Here is a 19,507-nt window from a genome sequence, read left to right on the forward strand (position 1 = left end):
AAAAAATGGAATAAAAAGAGATCAAAAAGTCACATGTACCTAAAAATGGTGCTGATCGAAACTACAGTTCGTTACGCAAAAAATAAGTCCTCGCACGGCTTTATTGATTGAAAAATAAAAACGTTCTGGCTCTTAGAATAAGGTAACACAAAAAGTGAATGATTGTTTACAAAACGTATTTTATTGTGCAAACCCCATAAGACATAAAAAAAAACTATAAACATCTGGTATCGCCATAATCGTATCGCCCCGCAGAATAAAGTGAATGTGTCATTTATAGCGCACGGTGAACGCTGTAAAAAAAAACGAAAAAAAAAACAATAGTAGAATTGCTGTTTTTTTAGTCACCACGCCACCTAAAAATAGAATAAAAACTGATCAAAAAGCCGCATGCACCCCAAGAAAACTACAATGGATTCCTCAAGGGGTCTAGTTTCCAAATTGGGGTCACTTTTGGGGGGTTCCCAATGTTTTGGCACCACAAGACCTCTTCAAACCGGACATGGTGCCTAATAAAAAAGAGGCTTCAAAATCCACTTGGTGCTCCTTTGCTTCGGAGGCCGGCGCTTCAGTCCATTACCGCCCGAGGGCCACATATGGGATATTTCTCAAAACTGCAGAATCTGGGCAATACGTATTAAGTTGCGTTTCTCTGATAAAACCTTTTGTGTTATAAAAAAAATGGTATAAAGAGGATTTTCTGACAAAAAAAAATATGTAAATTTCACCTCTACTTTGCTCTAAATTTCTGTGAAACACCTAAAGGGTTCATAAACTTTCTAAATGCTGTTGTGAATACTTTGAGGGGTCTAGTTTCTGAAATGGGGTATTTGATAGGGGTTTCTAATATATGGGCCCCTCAAAGCAACTTCAGAACTGAACTGGAACCTAAAAAAATAAATAAATGAGGCAATACTTCGCTTCTTATATTATACTGATAATGAGCCGTGCCCACCCCGAGATGACCCCAGTTTTGACCGTTTGTATAAACGGAGACCCCTATTAGACCGTTCCAGTGCCCGGTTTTCCCAAGCATTCACCCCCGAGAAGTGTATTTCTATTGATGAGTCCCTGGTACATTTTAAAGGGAGGGTTCAATTCCGCGAGTACCTGCTGGGTAAGAGGGCAAGGTATGGCGTGAAGATGTATAAGCTGTGAGAGTGCCTCAGGGTATACCTACAGGTTTAGGATATATGAAGGAAAGGCCACCCCCAAACCAGACTGCATCCTGGACTACAATAGGTACATGGGAGGGATGGACTTGTAAGATCAAGCCCTGAAGCCCTACAGCGTCATGCGGTGTGGTATAAGAAGCTGGCCGTGCACATCATACAGATGGCTTTGTACAATGCGTACGTGCTACGTCGATGTGCAGGCCAGACGGGAACTTTCCTGGAATTTCAAGAGGTGATTATCAAGAACCTAATCTTTAGGGACCAAGAAGGGGGACACCCAGTACGTCTGGAAGCAGGGCCACACGCATCGTACCAAGGCGGCAACACTTTCCAGGAGAAGTTCCGCAAACTGGCAAGAAGGGAAAAAGTCAAAAGAGGTGCAAAGTCTGCAATAAGAGGGCGATAATGGATGACACAATATATCAATGTGACACGTGTCCCGAATAACCAGAGCTCTGTATGAAAGAGTGTTTTAAAATTTATCATACATCCCTTGGTTTATAATTTACCCCAATTTTACTTACCCTGATGCACTCCACACAGATTATCCCCCCTCGTCTTTCCCCTCTGGGCCCTGCTGTGTGTCCAGGCAGCTGATAACAGCCACATGTAGGGTATTGCCATACCCGGGAGAACCCACATTACAGTTTATGGGGTGTAGGTCTCCGGTCAAAATGCTCACTACACCTCTAGATGAATGCCTTAAGGGTGTAGTTTTTAAAATGGGGTCACTTCTTGCGGGTTCCAACTGTACCTGGTACCTCAGGGGCTTCTGCATACATGACTTCGCACTAGAAAATCCCCAGTAGGCCAAATGGTGGTCCTTTCCTTCTGAGCCCTCCCATGGGCCCAAACGGCAGTTTATCACAACAAATGGGGTATTGCGGCACTCAGAATAAATTGCGCAACAGAATGGGGTATTTTGTTTCTTGTGAAAATAAGAAATTTTCAGCCAAAACCACATATTATTTGAAAAAAATAATTTTGTTTTCATTCCCAGCCCAATTCAAATAAGTTCTGTGAAAAAACTATGGGGTCAAAATGGTCACAACACCCATAAATGAATTCCTTGAGGGGTGTAGTTTCCAAAATGGGGTCATTTGTGGTTGGTTTCTATTGCTTTGATACCTCTGGGGCTCTGCAAATGCGACATGGCACCCGAAAACCAATCCAGCAAAATCTGGACTCCAAAGAACACACAGCGCTCCTTTCCTTCTGAGCCCTCCCATGGGCCCAAACGGCAGTTTATCACCACAAATGGGGTATTGCCGCACTCAGGACAAATTGGGCAACAAAATGGAGTATTTTATTTCTTGTGAAAATAAGAATTTTTGAGCTAAAATGACATATTATTGGAAAAAAAATATATTTTTTTAATTCCCAGCCCAATTCAAATAAGTTCTGTGAAGAAACTATGGAGTCTAAATGGTCACATTACCCATAAATGAATTCCTTGAGGGGTGTAGTTTCCAAAATGGGGTCACTTCTGGTGGGTTTCCATTGCTTTGATACCTCTGAGGCTCTGCAAATGCGACATGGCACCCGAAAACCAATCCAACAAAATCTGGACTCCAACAAACATATAGCGCTCCTTTCCTTCTGAGCCCTCCCATGGGCCCAAACGGCAGTTTATCACCACAAATGGGGTATTGCCACACTAAGGACAAATTGGGCAACAAAATGGGGTATTTTGTTCCCTGTGAAAATAAGAAATTTTGATCACAAATGACATTTTATTGGAAAAAATGACATTTTTTTCATTTCACAGCCCAATTCAAATACGTGCTGTGAAAAAACTGTGCGGTCAAAATGGTAACGACAACCATAAATGAATTCCTTGAGGGGTGTAGTTTCCAAAATGGGGTCACTATTGGGGGATTCCTACTGTTTTGGCACCTCAACACCTCTTCAAACCTGGCATGCTGCCTAAAATATATTCTAATAAAAAAAGAGGACTCAAAATGCACTAGGTGCTTCTTTGCTTCTAGGGCTTGTGTTTTAGTCCACGAGCGCAGTAGGGCCACATGTGGGACATTTCTAAAAACTGCAGAATCTGGAAAATACATATTTAGTAGTGTTTCTCTGGTAAAACCTTCTGTGTTACAGAAAAAAAAATGAATAAAATTGAAATTCAGCAAGAAAAATGAAATTTGCAAATTTCACCTCCACTTTGTTTTAATTTCTGTGAAATGCCTGAAGTGTTAAAAAACTTTCTAAATGCTGTTTTGAATACTTTGAGGGGTCTAGTTTTTAAAATGGGGTGTTTTATCAGGGTTTCTAATACATAGGCCCCACAAAGCCACTTCAGAACTCAAGAGGTACCTTAAAAAAAAGGCTTTTGAAATTTTCTTAAAAATATGAGAAATTGCTGTTTATGTTCTAAGCCTTGTAACGTCCAAGAAAAATAAAAGAATGTTCAAAAAACGATGCCAATCTAAAGTAGACATATGGGAAATGTGAACTAGTAACTATTTTGGGTGGTATAACCGTCTGTTTTACAAGCAGATGCATTTAAATTCTGAAAAATGCAATTTTTTCAAAATTTTCTCTACATTTTGCAATTTTTCACCAATAAACACTGAATATATCGACCAAATTTTACCACGAACATTAAGCCCAATGTGTCACGAGAAAACAATCTCAGAATCGCTTGGGTAGGTTTAAGCATTCCGACGTTATTACCACATAAAGTGAAATATGTCAGATTTGAAAAATGGGCTCTGAGCCTTAAGGCCAAAACTAGGCTGCGTCCTTAAGGGGTTAATGACCACCGTGAAAATGCGTATGGACAATCATTAAGGGGTTAAAGAGAATCTGTCACCTCTCCTGACATGTCTGTTTTAGTAAATATTTGCATGCCTCATAAAATAATGATTCTCGAGCGTCTTTTCTTAGGAATCTACATTGTGCTGTTTCTACGTTATTCCTCCTAGAATTTGACGAATAAATTGACATTTGGGGGTGTGTCCCTACACAGACTGACACTGTCCAATCAGTGCTGACCGAGTGAGCCTGTGTAAAGACACGCCCCTTTGACAAAGGGAATGGTAACACCCAGTTGTCAATTTATTCATAATTTTTTAGAAGGAATAACAGAGGAACGGCACAACACAGAGATCTAAGAAAATATGTTCCAGAATTGTTATTTCATGGAGAATACAAGTATTTACTAAAATAGAGAGGTGACCGCTCCACTTTAAAATTGGCTTTAGGGAACCAAAATTGTGAATTCCTCCTAGGGGTAGGGATGGATTTACAACATTGTGGAGTATTGCTACAATCAATGCTTCACACTAAATCCATGGGTTAAACCAATAAGGAAAATCCGTAATGATTGTTGCAGATACATTGCTTTTCCGCAGCAATATGCGCAATGCTGCGAATTTCTATGGCTGATTTATCGGCGCTGATTTTTTTGCCGCCGATTTTCAGTTGCAGAAAATCTGCAGCATATCCTGCCTGTTGGAGCATATCCTAAGAAAAAATGGCCATGGGTAGACAAGCAATCTTTAATGGGCAATTCTCTAGAGGGAACTTTGAAGTAAGCAAAATATATTTTCCCCGACTGTCTGAAATTTCAAGCAAGCCCTTTAAGTATTCCCAGACATTATTGGCAAAACGGCTTATCTCTGAAAGTTCCGATGAAAAGAGAAAGTTTTTATTTCCTGCTGATTCTTATTTATTGAACCGGTGCCAGACAGTTGTTAAAAACGGCGCGTGTTCTCTTTAACGTGCTTTGCTGATTTTAATATTTATGAAACACAAAGCTATTAAAATGCCCTGACTTCTCCGGCAGGATGTGATTTGCATTGTAACAAATTGCACTAATTTGTTTTTATAGTTTTGGACCTGGAAGAGTAATCATAAGACAAGGTCACGTTGCTCAGAACTTCTACCTGATTCTCTCGGGCACGGCTGTAGTCACCAAAGTGTCATATAGCAAGAAGACGGGGGAACATTTTTCCAAGACGGTGGCCTTCCTGAAGAAAGGGAAGTACTTTGGGGTATGTAGTATTTATTTATTATGCTGTTTGCGTGATGGAGTCAGAATAAGCCGCTCTGCAGATAAGTGGATGTTTGTAAATTATAATGAGTAATACGTTCCAATTTATGATCTGTGCACTTGGGAAACATCCAGAGGCTCGGTGCTGATTTAAAATCAATCAATCAAGTTTTAATGAAAACGCTCACACAAAAATCACAAAGCAGGGCTCAATGCCATGGCTGTACCTAAATTGAAACGCTAGCAAACACATTTGGTTTAAAAACTCGATGCAGTTATTTCACTTTAAGGGATAATTACAAATTTATTAAAAATTCAATAGAATAAATTATTTGTAAAATTTTCCTAATATACTTGATAAGGCTCCGGTTCTCTGTTTCTTTAATACAGAGCTCTATCCCTTTGCTTCCCCACACCCATAGGGGGAAATTTATAAAGACTGGTGTTTCACACTTCAGTCTTAATAGTAAGAAGAGTTAGAATAAACTGAGCTACGTTTATAAAGAGGTGAAAGCCTCTTAATAAATGTGTTGCAACTTCCGACGGCCATGCGCCATCCATTCCCCCTCATCGCCGAAAAAAAATTAATAAAAAAAAAAACCACATACTCACCTGACTTCTCCTCTTCTCTTCTCCATCTCCTTCATTTCTCCAGCGACGGTCATACACAGTCATGACACCGAGCAGTGTCAGGGCTTTACAGGCGACACAGCGCTACAACGTCATCAGTGCTGAGTCAAAAACAATGTTCTGACGCTGCCCAGAGTCATTGTGTTGTATGATCTGTGATGGAGTGATGAGGGAGGCAGAAGAGGAGCAGCGAGGTGAGTACAATTCTTTTTTATTTTTTTACATTTTATATATATATATATATATATATATATATATATATTTAATTAACTATCCAATGGGGGGAGCAAGGTAGGGGCCTCTACCTCGCTACGCCCTATTAAGTGAAATCTATGCCATCTAGGAGCTGGCGTAGATTTTCATTATAATTTACGCCAGTTTTCTGACGTAAATTATACCAGATGTGCAGAATTTATACATACCCCTAATGACTAAGTCTATATGCGCACATCTTCCTATTTTCACCAGAAGTCAGGAGACCAAAAACCTCTGTGATCCAGATCTCAGTAAACATCCGAGTTACGGGTCGACAAGTGGTCCGATAAGGTGATTAGTTGTAGGAAAAAAAAGACCCCAAATGTGGTAATCAGAGAGTACATATTCTCACTGATTGGTAAGTAGGGTGATAGCATTAGGAAAAGTTTCTGTACCTCCTCTCCTAGAGTCATTGGAGGCCATACCAGGGACAGATGACAGTAACGGGCCGTGATCTTTCTTCCAGAAATGGCCGGACACAACCTGAAATGGTTGGGGAAGACAGACATGACCAGGGTTGCAGGCAAGGAAGGAAGAGGTCAAAAGTTCAGTTGAAGAGAGGGAGGAGGCAAAAGGGGGGTGGCCTTGAGGGGGCGAGGTTATGGAGGGCATATAGGGGGATGAGCGCCGGGTTCGCGCCATTCCTACAGAAAAACGGTTAGCCCTTGTTCTACGGGGACTGACCTGTGGCGAGATGCAGGCTTTACTGGAGCAGGTGCGGTTGGCGGTGGCGGAGCATGGCATGGCCTGGCTGGAGGCGGAGCTCGGTCGGACTGGTCCTGTGGACTCGGAGCGGGAGCTGTCTGCAGGGCTGGAGGAGACGGCGAGGATGTCTGCTGCTGCGCCGTGGGCATCGGGAGAGGTGACGTCATCCCCCCTCAGGTGGTCGTGGTGGGCGCGGCCTCCAGAGCGCCTTAGCCCGGATGCATTACCAAGGACCCTGCGCAGGCTTAGGAGCCCCCCTAGGGACCCTCCAGGCCGGGCTTCCGCTTCCACCGCTAGGGGGCGGAGGTCCCGGTCTGTGAGGAATCCTGGTCGCCGGTCGGGCCCTACGGAGAGAGGAGGACAGGATCCCAGGCTGGAGGAACAGCCTCCCGTCTCCAGGTCAACGCCTGTCACCTGAATGAAGGCCCTGGTCGGGTACGCAGGCCGCAGTCGGCGGTGGTGCAGCGGAGGTCGGTGGAGGATGCGGCTGATGGAGGGAGGATGCCGGGACGGCCCCAGACGACGTGAGACGACTCAGAGGTCCAGGCTGGTGGAGACGGCTGTAGAGCCTGATGCGCTGCGTCAGGTCCCAGATGTCCGGATGCAGTCGAGGATGGAGTCATGCGTATGGAGGATGTTCATCGTGGGGGTCCCATCGCCCCGGCTGGTGGGAACTCAGCGCCCACGCAGCCTGGTGAGTCACTCTCACCTTCTCATACCTTTCCAGCTATATTTAGATCCCCGGGGGCTGGGGGTGGGGGGTTCCCAGGGGGTGACAGTTAGGGATGTTGATAGTAGTGAGGTGGTGTCTACATTTAGCGGGGGGGGGGGGGGGGGCGGGAGAAGTGCAGGAATTGCTTGGCTGTGTAAACGCGTTGCTTGCGCGTTGTGAATCGGGGAGGTTGCCAGCTCCGTCCCCACGTCGGGTTAGTAGGGGTGGTCCCCGTTTTTGAAGTTGGGGGGGTTACGGTTGCGGTACAGACTGATAAGGATAAAGATGTGGATAGGGTGAGATTGGATGATAAAGCAAAAGGTGAGGTGTACGTTTGTTTTGAGGGTTTGTTGGGTGCACATTTGAAACCTGAGGTTAAGGAAAAGATTTGGAAAGATGAATACGTCGAAATCTTCTCGCTTCTTCCCTTGGAAAAATGTAACTTAGATAAAGGCAAGAGGTGGGAGAGTAAAAAAGAGAAGAAGGAGAAGCGTAGATATCGTTTAATCCCTCAGACGTTCGTGAACTGGTTGCAGGCTTTTGCCATTCTGCAAGTGTTATAGGGGAAAAGGCGGCAGAAAATTGTTCCGCCCTTTTCGGTTACATGGATGCTATAGGCTAGGCGCATAGGTCTTATGGGAGCCAGACTTGGCTACGGTATGACGAACAGTTTCGGCAGAGAAAGGCGATTCGTCCCAGTATTAGATGGGATAATAAAGACATTGGGCTCTGGTTAAAGGTGACGGCCCCGCCTTTCCAGGGGGGGGGGGCTGGGGTGGCCGGCCCCTCGGGACAATCTGGGCAAATGGGGGGAGGGTCCGGAGGACGGTTGGGTTTGTGCTGGCAATTCAACGACGGCCAATGCAAGTTTGGGGCGTGATGTAAGTTCAAGCATTCTTGTTACTACTGCGGCGGGACTTCTCACGGGTCCGCTAAATGTTTCAAAAAAGGAAAAGGGGGGGGGGGTGGTGGTAGCCATGGGTCTGACGCCGGTGAGGTGGGTAGAGGTGGAGCCCTACCTAAATAGGTTTCCGTACAAGGAAAAAGGGGATTTGTTGTTACGCGGCTTTCAGTTTGGTTTTGAGATTCTTTCCCCTGCTCACGTGGTGCCTTGTTCTGTGCGGAATTTGCGGTCGGCGATGCAATATCCAGAGGTAGTGTCGGACAAGTTGTGTAAAGAGGTTAGGTTAGGGCATATGGCGGGTACTTTTTTGTCTCTTCCAGTACCGGATCTGGTGGTATCACCAATAGGGGTTCTACCAAAGAAGGAGCCGAATAAATTCCGGCTCATCCATCACTTGTCACACCCACGTGGGTTGCCGGTTAATGATGGCATTGCCCCCGAGCTGTGCTCGGTGGTATACACGTCATTTGATGCAGCGGTTGAGTGGGTGCGGCGGTATGGTGCTGGGGCCCTTATGGCTAAGACAGACATTGCAGTGGCTTTTCGTCTTCTCCCAGTACACCCGGATAGCCAGCGACTGTTATGGTGTTACTGGAACGGGGCTTACTATATGGATCGGTGTCTCCCAATGGGTTGCTCTGTTTCTTGCGCCTATTTCGAGGCTTTCAGTTCTTTCCTGGAATGGGTAATTTGCGATGTGGCGGGGTTGGAGTCGGTCATACATTATTTGGATGACTTTCTTTGTGTAGGCCCATCCTGTTCGCCTGTGTGAGCTAATTTGCTGGATACAATCCAGTGGGTGGCTCATCATTTTGGGGTTCCGCTATTCCCGGAAAAGACTGAAGGGCCCAGAACTTGTATAGTTTTTCTTGGAATTACATTGGATTCGAGGGCAATGGAATGCCGCCTTCCTAGTGACAAATTGGAAGGGCTGCGGATGGAGGTGAACAGAACTAGCCGGCTGCGTAAAATTAAGCTGCGGGATTTGCAATCGTTGTTAGGGAAACTTAATTTCGCTTGTCGTATAATGCCCATGGGCAGAATTTTTTGTAGAAGGTTGGTATCAGCGACGGCGGGAGTTAAAGCTCCACACCATTTTGTGCGGTTGACAAGGGAGCATCGGGACGATTTGGCAATTTGGAGGGAGTTTCTACAGTTGTATAATGGGAAGTCGTTACTTATTTCTCCAGTGGTGGATAATGTTCAATGGGAATTGTTTACGGATGCCTCGCGTAGTGTGGGATTCGGGGTATATTGTAAAGGAAAATGGTGCGTGGGTCAGTGGCCGGGAGAATGGGTATCATTGGGCCTGGTGCGTAATCTGGCCCTTCTGGAACTTTTCCCGATAGTAGTTGCAGTGGAGATCTGGGGCGAGCGGTTTCAGAATAGCAAAGTGCGGTTCCATTGTGATAACATGGGGGTGGTGTTGGCAATTAATAATGTATCGGCATCTTCCCCCCCAGTGGTTAGGTTGTTGCGTCATCTGGTGTTGCGTTGTTTGTCACTTACTGCTTGGGTTGTTGCGGTACATGTTCCGGGGGCGCATAATGATATTGCGGATTCTCTCTCTCACCTACAGTGGGAGCGGTTTCGTCTGTTGGCACCAGAAACGGATATGGAAGGGATCGCTTTCCCGGAGCGGCATTGGGACTTGGTTTACGAGCAGCGGGAGGTTTGATCAAGTCCTCTCTAGCGCCTGGTACATGGTTGGTGTACGACTGGGGGTCGTGGTTAGCAGGTTTGCCCGAAGTCAGCTCATTGGAGGATCAGGTGGTGGCTTTATTAGGTTTTCTGGGTCAGGTATCGGTGGAGGGCTGGTCGGTATCTAAAGTGAATCGTTTTATATCAGCTTTGGCCTTTGGTTTTAAACTAAGGGGTTTTAGGGACCTGACTAAGGATTTATTGATTGTCCAGGCCTTGAAGGGGTTTTGAAAAGGCGGCCGTCGCCCGGTTTCTTTTGCACTTTTGGAACGTTTAGGGGTAGTGTTGGTAGGGGTGTGTTTTTCAGTTTTTGAAATAGCTTTGTTTCAATTGGCTTTTTCTTGGGCGTTTTTTGGGGCTTTACGGGTAGGTGAATTAGTAGCTCCCAGTAAAAGGATAGTGGGGGGCTTGCAGTCAGAGGATGTATTGGGGGGTAAGGAGAGAGTGGAATTTTGGGTGAGGCGTTCAAATACGGATCAGGGTGGCAAGGGTAAACGGGTTGTGCTAGGGTCGGTGGCTGGGGCAGGGATGTGCCCGGTGGGTTGCTTTGCGAGGTACGTGGCCCTAAAAAGGAGTAGTGGGGGTCCGCTGTTATGTCATGAAGATGGTTCGTTCTTGTCACATTGTCAATTCACATGTGTTTTCCATAGGTCTTTAGAGGTGTTAGGTTTGGATGGGGTTATTTATTCTCCCCATTCTTTTCGTATTGGTGCGGCTATGGAGGCAGCTTCTTGGGGTCTGGGGCCTGAGGTGGTGAAGCGCATAGGTCGTTGGGATTCCGTGAGGTATAAGTCTTATGTGCGTCCTCAGTTTGTGTGATCGTGGCTGCGCGGTATGGTTTTTTCCCTTTCCCGTCCGTCCCCCCTAATTTTGTTCCCTGATATTTTGTCATCATTGTTCTCTTCATCCATTCTAGGTTGCTTACCCGCCCTAGTGTGGATACTAGGACACTCCTACGTGCACTGGGGGGCTTTAAGGGCTGATGTTTGTCCGGACGGACGACAATTGGGGTTCCAGAGATCAGCGGTGGTGATACGTTGGCTAGGCACGCGAGGTATGGTTTGGAGTCAGGTTTTACCTGATTTTCATCGTTATGCTCAGTTGGATCGGGCACCTGATTGGCTGGTCCTCAATGTGGGGGGTAACAATTTAGGGACCCGTTATTTTAGAGAGCTGATCAGAGACGTCAAGTATGATCTTCTCAGGCTTTGGTCCTGTTTTCCTAAAGTGAAGGTGATATGGTCTGAAATTGTACCTCGCAGTGTATGGAGACATGCGCGTTCAGTGGCGCGCATAAACAAGGCCCGAGTTAAGGTCAATCGAGCAGTCTCCAGTTTTGTGGTTAAAAGTGTTTTTTTTTTCGTTAGGCTTTATGATTTCGAGGATGACCAGGGAAAATTTTGGCTGGGTGATGGAGTACATCTGAATGCGGTGGGCATTGACCTCTGGGCTTTGCGTATTCAGGAAGGTATTGAGCGAGTGCTGCTGGATGGTGGGGGCTCTCATACTTAAAGGTGGTTTAAGTATGTTCGTGTGGCGGATTGGGGGTCCTTGGAGTTGGTGGTAATTTGAAGTGGGGGATTCATCAGAGGTATGGTCCCTAACAAGTACATAATTGCTCATGGGTATGGGCGTATTTTGGCCTCCTCCCGGGGAGTGGTTTTCCATACTTGGCAAGCCAACTGCGGATTAGAAAGGTGCCCCTGAGCCTGTAGGGAGATGGCTGGGGGTAAGTAGCTATAAAGGTTGGCAGTTCGGTGCCAAAGTTTTGTAGCTCCAAGGACTTCCCTTTCCTCGTGCTGTTATTTATAAAGCTCTGTTGTTTGTTCATGTAAATATGTAAATAAAATGGCTGCTGTGTCCAAATTTTTCCAACCCACTGTCTCGTGTGTTTACTGGGAGGGGTAAGTGGTATGGAACAAGGCGGGCCATGGGGTCAAATGGGTGTAGATGGTACGAAAGGGGGAGGTTAGGTAGACAGTAGTTTGGAAGTGGACGAGCTCTGTAATCCCGTGGTCATGCTCTCATTTACAGCTTCTTGCCTTTTACTCTTCCCTTACAGAGAAACAAAACCAGCAAGTATAACTTTTTATCCTGCTCCCTGACTTCAAATGAGTGCTACTTCCCAAAGTATCATCTGAAAGCTACGATTCTGGACTTTAATATGATAACCAGATCTAAGATTTAGATGTTATATTCTAATCGCGGAAGTGTTTGAAGTCATGACATAAAACATACGTCCTTGGCAGTGAAACGGTGAAAGGGGTTGTCCCAAGACAACCCCTTTTTTTTTTTACTTTATTGATCTGTACATTAGACTGGTCAAGTGTGATAGATAGATAGAGTTCTGTCCTCTGGGATCCCCAATATTAATGAGAACAAGGGGACCTAAGTCCCATTAATGGGCAGGGAATTAGCTCCACATGTGCACTTAGTAGAGAGGGATACAAAAAGAGACAGATACGGCGCTCCTCTAAGTTGATATAGTTTGGAAATGGGTGCAAGTGAAGGTGTGTGAAACAAATGAAGGCTCATCTGATGGAGTTGTGCTGGATGATTGTCACAACTCAACTTTGAAACGTGTCGGGTCGTGGTGGACACCTGTGTCAGGGTGGTATGCCTGCCTCTGGAGCTGACTCTGGGTGTCTGGCTCCTAAAATGGAGAACCTCCCAGCATCCAAAGAATGGCAGGAAACTGTAAAAAGTATACAAAACTCTTGGTGAGGCACTCCCGTTGCTGATATACGTGCAAAACCGAAATTCAGAAATAAATGTTTTATTCTTAAGCGTCTAAAATGGAACATAATATAAACACTGTGCAACGCGTTTCGACCCCGCACTGGGGTCTTCGTTAGGCATAATTATTTCTGAATATCGGCTTTGCACGTATATCAGCAATAAGAGCGCCTCACCACAGAGTTTTGTTTACTTTTTACCCTTTCCCTCCACATGTGCAGCCAGTCTCCCTAGAAATAAATGGGACCATCTTAAACAGCTGTTTCCATCCACTCCATTCATTTTCTATTTAGAGTGGCTGTGCATAAATGAAAACCTCTCCAACCATCAATGGGGAAATGGAACACTGAGTTTTTGGTAACGGTTGGGGTATCAGAGGATGGATTCCCAGCTATCACACTTTTATGACCGGTCACTGAGCTTAAATTGTGCAGACTGGGTTGCAACCCAAAAAAATCTATTTCTTTCCAACTAAGCTACAGTTTTTTCTACCATATGTCAGATCCTCTATATGAAAAAGATGAAAAAAAAGTGTTAGATAAAACAATATAATAAATGAGATGTGAAATTGTTTGATTATCCTGCAACTATTCTCACAATAAGGCTATTCTCACAACGGACATTCTCATGCTATACAATTTTCTTTCTCACACAATGATTGGCTGAGCTTTCTACAATACCCAGGGTTACTTGCAGCAATTTTCCATCCTGTAGTAAGCCATAGATATTCTAGGCTGGGACAAGTCTCCTCTCCCCATGATATTACATAGATTGATTGGAGTAATGAGAATGACCTTCTCAAGTTGAAAAAAATGGATTTACTAATTTTATGTCATAAATTTGAACAAATGTGCAACTTTTAAAGGCTGTGAAAGCAAATCATTCCAAGAACTGAATAGTAACAGAGCTATGGGGCCTAAAATTAGATTTGGAAGTCAATGAATTCAAATCTTTAAGGGACACTTTCCGGGAGAAAGGAGGTTTTGTAGCCTGGAATCCCAGTTGGCAGCTAAGACCTTAGAGAATCACAGCTCAAGTATTTTCCAGGAGCGCTGTGATGAGGAGACGAGGAGGCACGATGCGTCCTTGTAGAATGGAGGCTCGCTAATTAGTGACACCTGACTCTGATACCTGTGGGCTCCTCAATTAACTGGAGCTGAGGATTTCTCTACACTTATTGCAATGTAATAGTAGAGAACTTGGGAGAAGTTAACAGCCTCATGTCGTCTTTTCTGAAAAACTCGCATGTATCTTCTCTCCGGTAAATTTGCATATTTTTAGAGTTAAAGGTTTTTGCCTACTTGACTGTACAGTAGTTCTATCACATTGCTTAGGAACGACTGGTTTAGTTAATTGGCTCTGTAGAATACCCTCATAGTGTGGCCAGAGTGCAACATGACGCCTTCAATAGCTTTCTATCTAATCTATCTAATCTATCTGTCTATCTGTCTGGTCTTTACTATTTTACACCCATCTATTATATGCCCACCTACCTACACTCAGTATATTACACTCATCTATTATATATCCACCTACCCTGCACTGACTATATTATACTTATCTATTATATACATACAGTACCTACCCACACTTGATGTATTACACTCATCCATTATGTACCCACCTACATATCCTCATTATATTACACTGCTCCATTATATACCCACCTAGCCGCACTCATTATTTTACACTCATCTATTACTTACCCACCTATCCACACTGACTATATTATACTCATCCATTATATACATACAGTACCTACCCGCCCTCACTTTATTACGCTTATTAATTATATACCTACCTAGCCGCATTTACTATATTACACTCCTCCATTATATACCTACAGGGGCGTAGCTAAAGGCTCATTGGCCATGGTGCAAGCATTCAGCTTGGGCCCCCCTACCCCTCCCCAACACCACCAGACCCCTGTGCACGCCTATGCCCAACCCCCTTGCCTGACAGCCCCATTGATGCCCCCACAGTATAATGTCCTCCATAGCTGCCACCACAGTATAATGCCCCCATAGCTACCTCCACAGAATAATACTCCCCATATCTGCCCCCACACAGTATAATGCCCCCATACAGTACAGTATAATGCCCTACATAGCTGCCCCCACCCAGTATATTGCCCCCATAGCTGCTTCCATAGTATAGTGCCACCCATAACTGCCCCACAATATAATGCCTCCATAGTTGCCCCATACAGTATAATGCCCCCAATACAGTACAATGCCCCCATAGCTGCCACAAACAGTATAATGCCCCCATACAGTACATTGCCTCTCATACAGTACAATGCCCCCCATAGCTGCCCTATAAAGTATAATGCCCCTCATACAGTATAATGCCACCCATAGCTGCCCCATACAGTATAATGCCCCTCATACAGTATAATGCCACCCATAGCTGCCCCATACAGTATAATGCCCCTTCAGCAGCTACCATATCAGCCCCCCTCCTATACCCAGTATAATGCCCCATTTATGCCATATAGAAAAAGAATAACATAATTACTTACCTATCCCCGTTCCCACAATGTGTAGAGGACATCATTCTCCTCCTCTGCACTGTGCTGTGAGTGACTCGACGCAGACAGGCGCGATGACATCAGTACATCACTCCTGACTGTGCCGAGCCGCTTGCGGCACAGTGAATGCTGGAGAAAAGCATTGAATCAAACTGTATCTGCGTCCTGAGGAGAAGCGGGACCAGCGCGGTCAGCGCTGTGTTTCAACGGGGACCCTGTGGGTCCCCCAGGCTTAGGGTCCTGGTCGAAACTGCGACCGTTGCAACCCCTATAGCTATGCCACTGTATACCTACCTTCCCACACTATATTACACTCCTCCATTATATACTGCACCTCTCTACGCTCACTCACTATATTACAATCATGTATTATATACCTAACTATCTACCCAAACTCACTATATTGCCCTCATCCATTACATACTCATTACATAAATACGTTACCCAGAGGCGTAGCTAGGTTCTCCTGCACCCTGGGCAAAGACTCATCTTGGCGCCCCCCCCCCCAACTCTTTCCCGACATCTCTTTCCCACTCACCATGTTTACTTTCTCAACCAATCAATGAGGTGTAACTTTTTTTTTTTCACTTTTATTTTAATGTAACTGAAGCATAAAGCCATTTGTACATTTTACAAGCAGTATCGTTCTATGTGCGGTCCGTTTTTTTCATCAGGGTGCTCTCCGTTGTTTGAACTGATAGCACCCTGACACATTCATTTCAATGGGTCCATGCACACTTCCGTTGTTTTAACAGAACCGTGCCGCCGTTCCCTCAAAACTAGGGCGGGTCCTACTCCTGCCCGTTTTTGATGAAAGTCTCGGCCTTTGCATTGATTTGGTCCGTGAAACAACGGACTGCACACGGAAGCCATCCGTGTGCGTCCCGTGTTTCACGGAACCGTCATTAGCAGCAGTACAACGGCCGACGGAAGTGTGCATGAGGCCTTACAGTCAAATCCTTCCTCCCCACTAAAACAATTCATACAGAATCCCCTCACATAATATTTAGAGTCAAATCCCCCCTCCCACACAAACACGATTTATAAACACACACACACACACACACACACACACACACACACACACACACACACACACACGCGCACGCGCACACGCACACGCGCACACACGCACACACACACACACTCACTCACCTGTACTTATCAGTCCGGAGCTCCGTGGAGTTATGTTATGAGGGGTCACACGTTGCAGGCAGGAGGAGAGCTGTGTGTACGACTGCTCCTCCCCAGCCCTCTCTTCCTCCATCCTCCCTGCCTATCTGCTAGCTGGGGCTGAACACTTCAATGGTGTTCTCCTCACAGGCAGAGTGTATGGCCGGCTGCATTATATGACGTCACATGTGACGTATAATGTAGCCGCCCGGAGCACACACGCTCTGCCTGTGCAGGAGAACATCGTGCATTACATACACAGCTCCCGCTCCTGTCCCATGCGCTGCCCATGGCACTAAATGTCTATGGGGGTACCAGCTCGGAGGGCACATGCCTCCACTCCCCTGGTCTGTGCCCCCATTCCTTCCCTTGTAGTTGCGCCCGGGCCACATGCCCCGCCTTCCCTCCCCCCCCTGCATTACCAAAACCAAGTGCAGTTTTTAATTATGGTATTCGAATTAAGATCAGTAGAGAGATGAATTTCTGTATGAAGTCAATGTAACCCCTGCTCTGTAACACTAATGGGGGTATTTATCAAGATTTGTACGCCAGTTTTCTTGCTTAATAAACTCCTTCTATTGCTTGTATTATGCTTGGAGTTGTTACTTCACTGTAGATGCGGACTGCCGGCCTCTCCTATCCACCGGCAGACGCGGCCGTCAGTTTGTTTCTACTCACCTCCGGCGTCTCCCTCCATATGATGCGTGGCTGCGTGATTTTCGCGCAGCCGCCATCATTATGACACTCATTCATAGTTTTGACTACTGGAAGTGCGTCTGTGTGCCGTGCGCAGTTTTCAAGTAACCATTGACTTCAATGGGTGCGTGATGCGTGAAAAACGGGCAAATATAGGACATGTCGTGAGTTTTACGCAGCAGACATACGCTGCGTGAAAATCACGGACAGTCTGAACGGCCCCATTGACTAACATAGGTCCGCGCGACGCGCGTGAAAATCACGTGCATAGCACGGACGTATTATACATTCGTCTGAATAAGCCCTTAGTCTGCGAAGGCTCCATATACTGTTCCCTGAAATCTGTGTCCGTGAATATCCTGTATCCGTGTCCAGTCCTGTATCCTGAGTCCAGTCTCCGTGACCAGTCCTGTGCCCGTGTCCAGTCCTGTATCCTGAGTCCAGTGTCCATGACCAGTCCTGTGCCCGTGTCCAGTCCTGTATCCTGAGTCTAGTGTTCGTGACCAGTCCTACATCCTGAGTCTAGTGTCCGTGACCAGTCCTGCTTCCAGTGATCCGGCACAGGCCAGTTTCCGATAATCCAGCACAAACCAGCTACCGATAATCCAGCACATGCCATCTTCCAATAATCCAGCACAAACCAGCTTCCGATAATTCAGCACAAGACAGCTTCCGATAATACAGCACAAACTAGTTTCCGATAATCCAGCACAAACCAGCTTCCGATAATTCAGCACAAGACAGCTTCTGATAATTCAGCACAAGACAGTTTCTTATAATCCAGCACAAACCATTTTCCGATAATCCTACATAAACCAGTTTCCGATAATCTACCACATGCTATCTTCCAATAATCCAGCACAAGCCAGTTTCCGATAATCCAGCACAAGCCAGTTTTCGATAATTCAGCACAAGGCAGCTTCTGATAATACAGCACAAGACAGCTTCCGATAATCCATCACAAGCCTGCTTCCATTAATCCGGCACCAGCCTGCCATCAAGGTACTATCTACCAGTGACTGTCCTAAACTTGTCTGGCCAGAAGCTACTCCGTTACAGCGGAGTAGCCCACTGGGTCCACATCCCCAGTGGACATTACATTCACAAACAAGAATGGTACCACCCATCATCTCGCTGCAGACCATACAGTGACTACATTATTCATCCGACATACAGTACCCCCTAAAATAGTATTATATATAGTGCCCCAATATTAGTGCTGCACACAGTACCCACTAAAATCATGGCACGCATATAGGTGGCCCCAAAAATCATGCCATACATACAGTGTCCACAAAAACAATAATACATATGTTAAAGAGGCTCTGTCACCAGATTTTGCAACCCCTATCTGCTATTGCAGCAGATCGGCGCTGCAATGTAGATTACAGTAACGTGTTTATTTTTAAAAAACGAGCATTTTTGGCCAAGTTATGACCAATTTTGTATTTATGTAAATGAGGCTTGCAAAAGTCCAAGTGGGCGTGTTGAAAAGTAAAAGTACAACTGGGCGTGTATTATGTGCGTACATCGGGGCGTGTTTACCACTTTTACTAGCTGGGCGTTCTGATGAGAAGTATCATCCACTTCTCTTCAGAACGCCCAGCTTCTGGCAGTGCAGACACAGCGTGTTCTCGAGAGATCACGCTGTGTCGTCACTTCCTGCCCCAGGTCCTGCATCGTGTCAGACGAGCGAGGACACATCGGCCCCAGAGGCTACAGATGATTCTGCAGCAGCATCGGCGCTTGCAGGTAAATCGATGTAGCTACTTACCTGCAAACGCTGATGCTGCTGCAGAATCAACTGTAGCCTCTGGTGCCGATGTGGCCGACACGATGCAGGACCTGGGGCAGGAAGTGAGTGACGTCACAGCGTGATCTCTCGAGAACACGCTGTGTCTGCACTGCCAGAAGCTGGGCGTTCTGAAGAGAAGTGGATGATACTTCTCGTCAGAACGCCCAGCTAGTAAAAGAAGTAAAAACGCCCCGATGTACGCACATAATACACGCCCACTTGGACTTTTACTTTTAAACACGCCCACTTGGACTTTTGCAAGCCTCATTTACATAAATACAAAATTGGTCATAACTTGGCCAAAAATGCTCGTTTAAAAAAAAATAAAAACGTTACTGTAATCTACATTGCAGCGTCGATCTGCTGCAATAGCAGATAGGGGCTGCAAAATCTGGTGACAGAGCCTCTTTAAGTGAACCTAAGGCTCCCTTGTACCCACTGCTGCATCTTCTAATATTCAATTATATCCACATGAGGACACTATTTCATGGT

The 19,507-nt window shown here is 45.6% G+C and overlaps 1 protein-coding gene across 8 annotated transcripts in view; it reads left to right on the forward strand.

Moving 5' to 3' along the window:
• Positions 1 to 19,507, forward strand: part of LOC142742053 (cyclic nucleotide-binding domain-containing protein 2-like) — a 215,405-nt gene that overhangs the window by 74,587 nt on the left and 121,311 nt on the right. For all 8 annotated transcript variants that reach the window (XR_012881273.1, XR_012881274.1, XR_012881275.1 and 5 more), the window contains exon 6: positions 5,017 to 5,179. Coding sequence is in view for 5 of the 8 variants with exons in the window: in XM_075851454.1 (XP_075707569.1) it covers positions 5,017 to 5,179 (163 nt within the window). In the remaining 3 variants the exon portion in view is untranslated. The remainder of the gene's footprint in view (positions 1 to 5,016; positions 5,180 to 19,507) is intronic.

Source organism: Rhinoderma darwinii, chromosome 2 (assembly GCF_050947455.1).
Source record: "Rhinoderma darwinii isolate aRhiDar2 chromosome 2, aRhiDar2.hap1, whole genome shotgun sequence".
Lineage (NCBI taxonomy): Eukaryota > Metazoa > Chordata > Amphibia > Anura > Rhinodermatidae > Rhinoderma > Rhinoderma darwinii.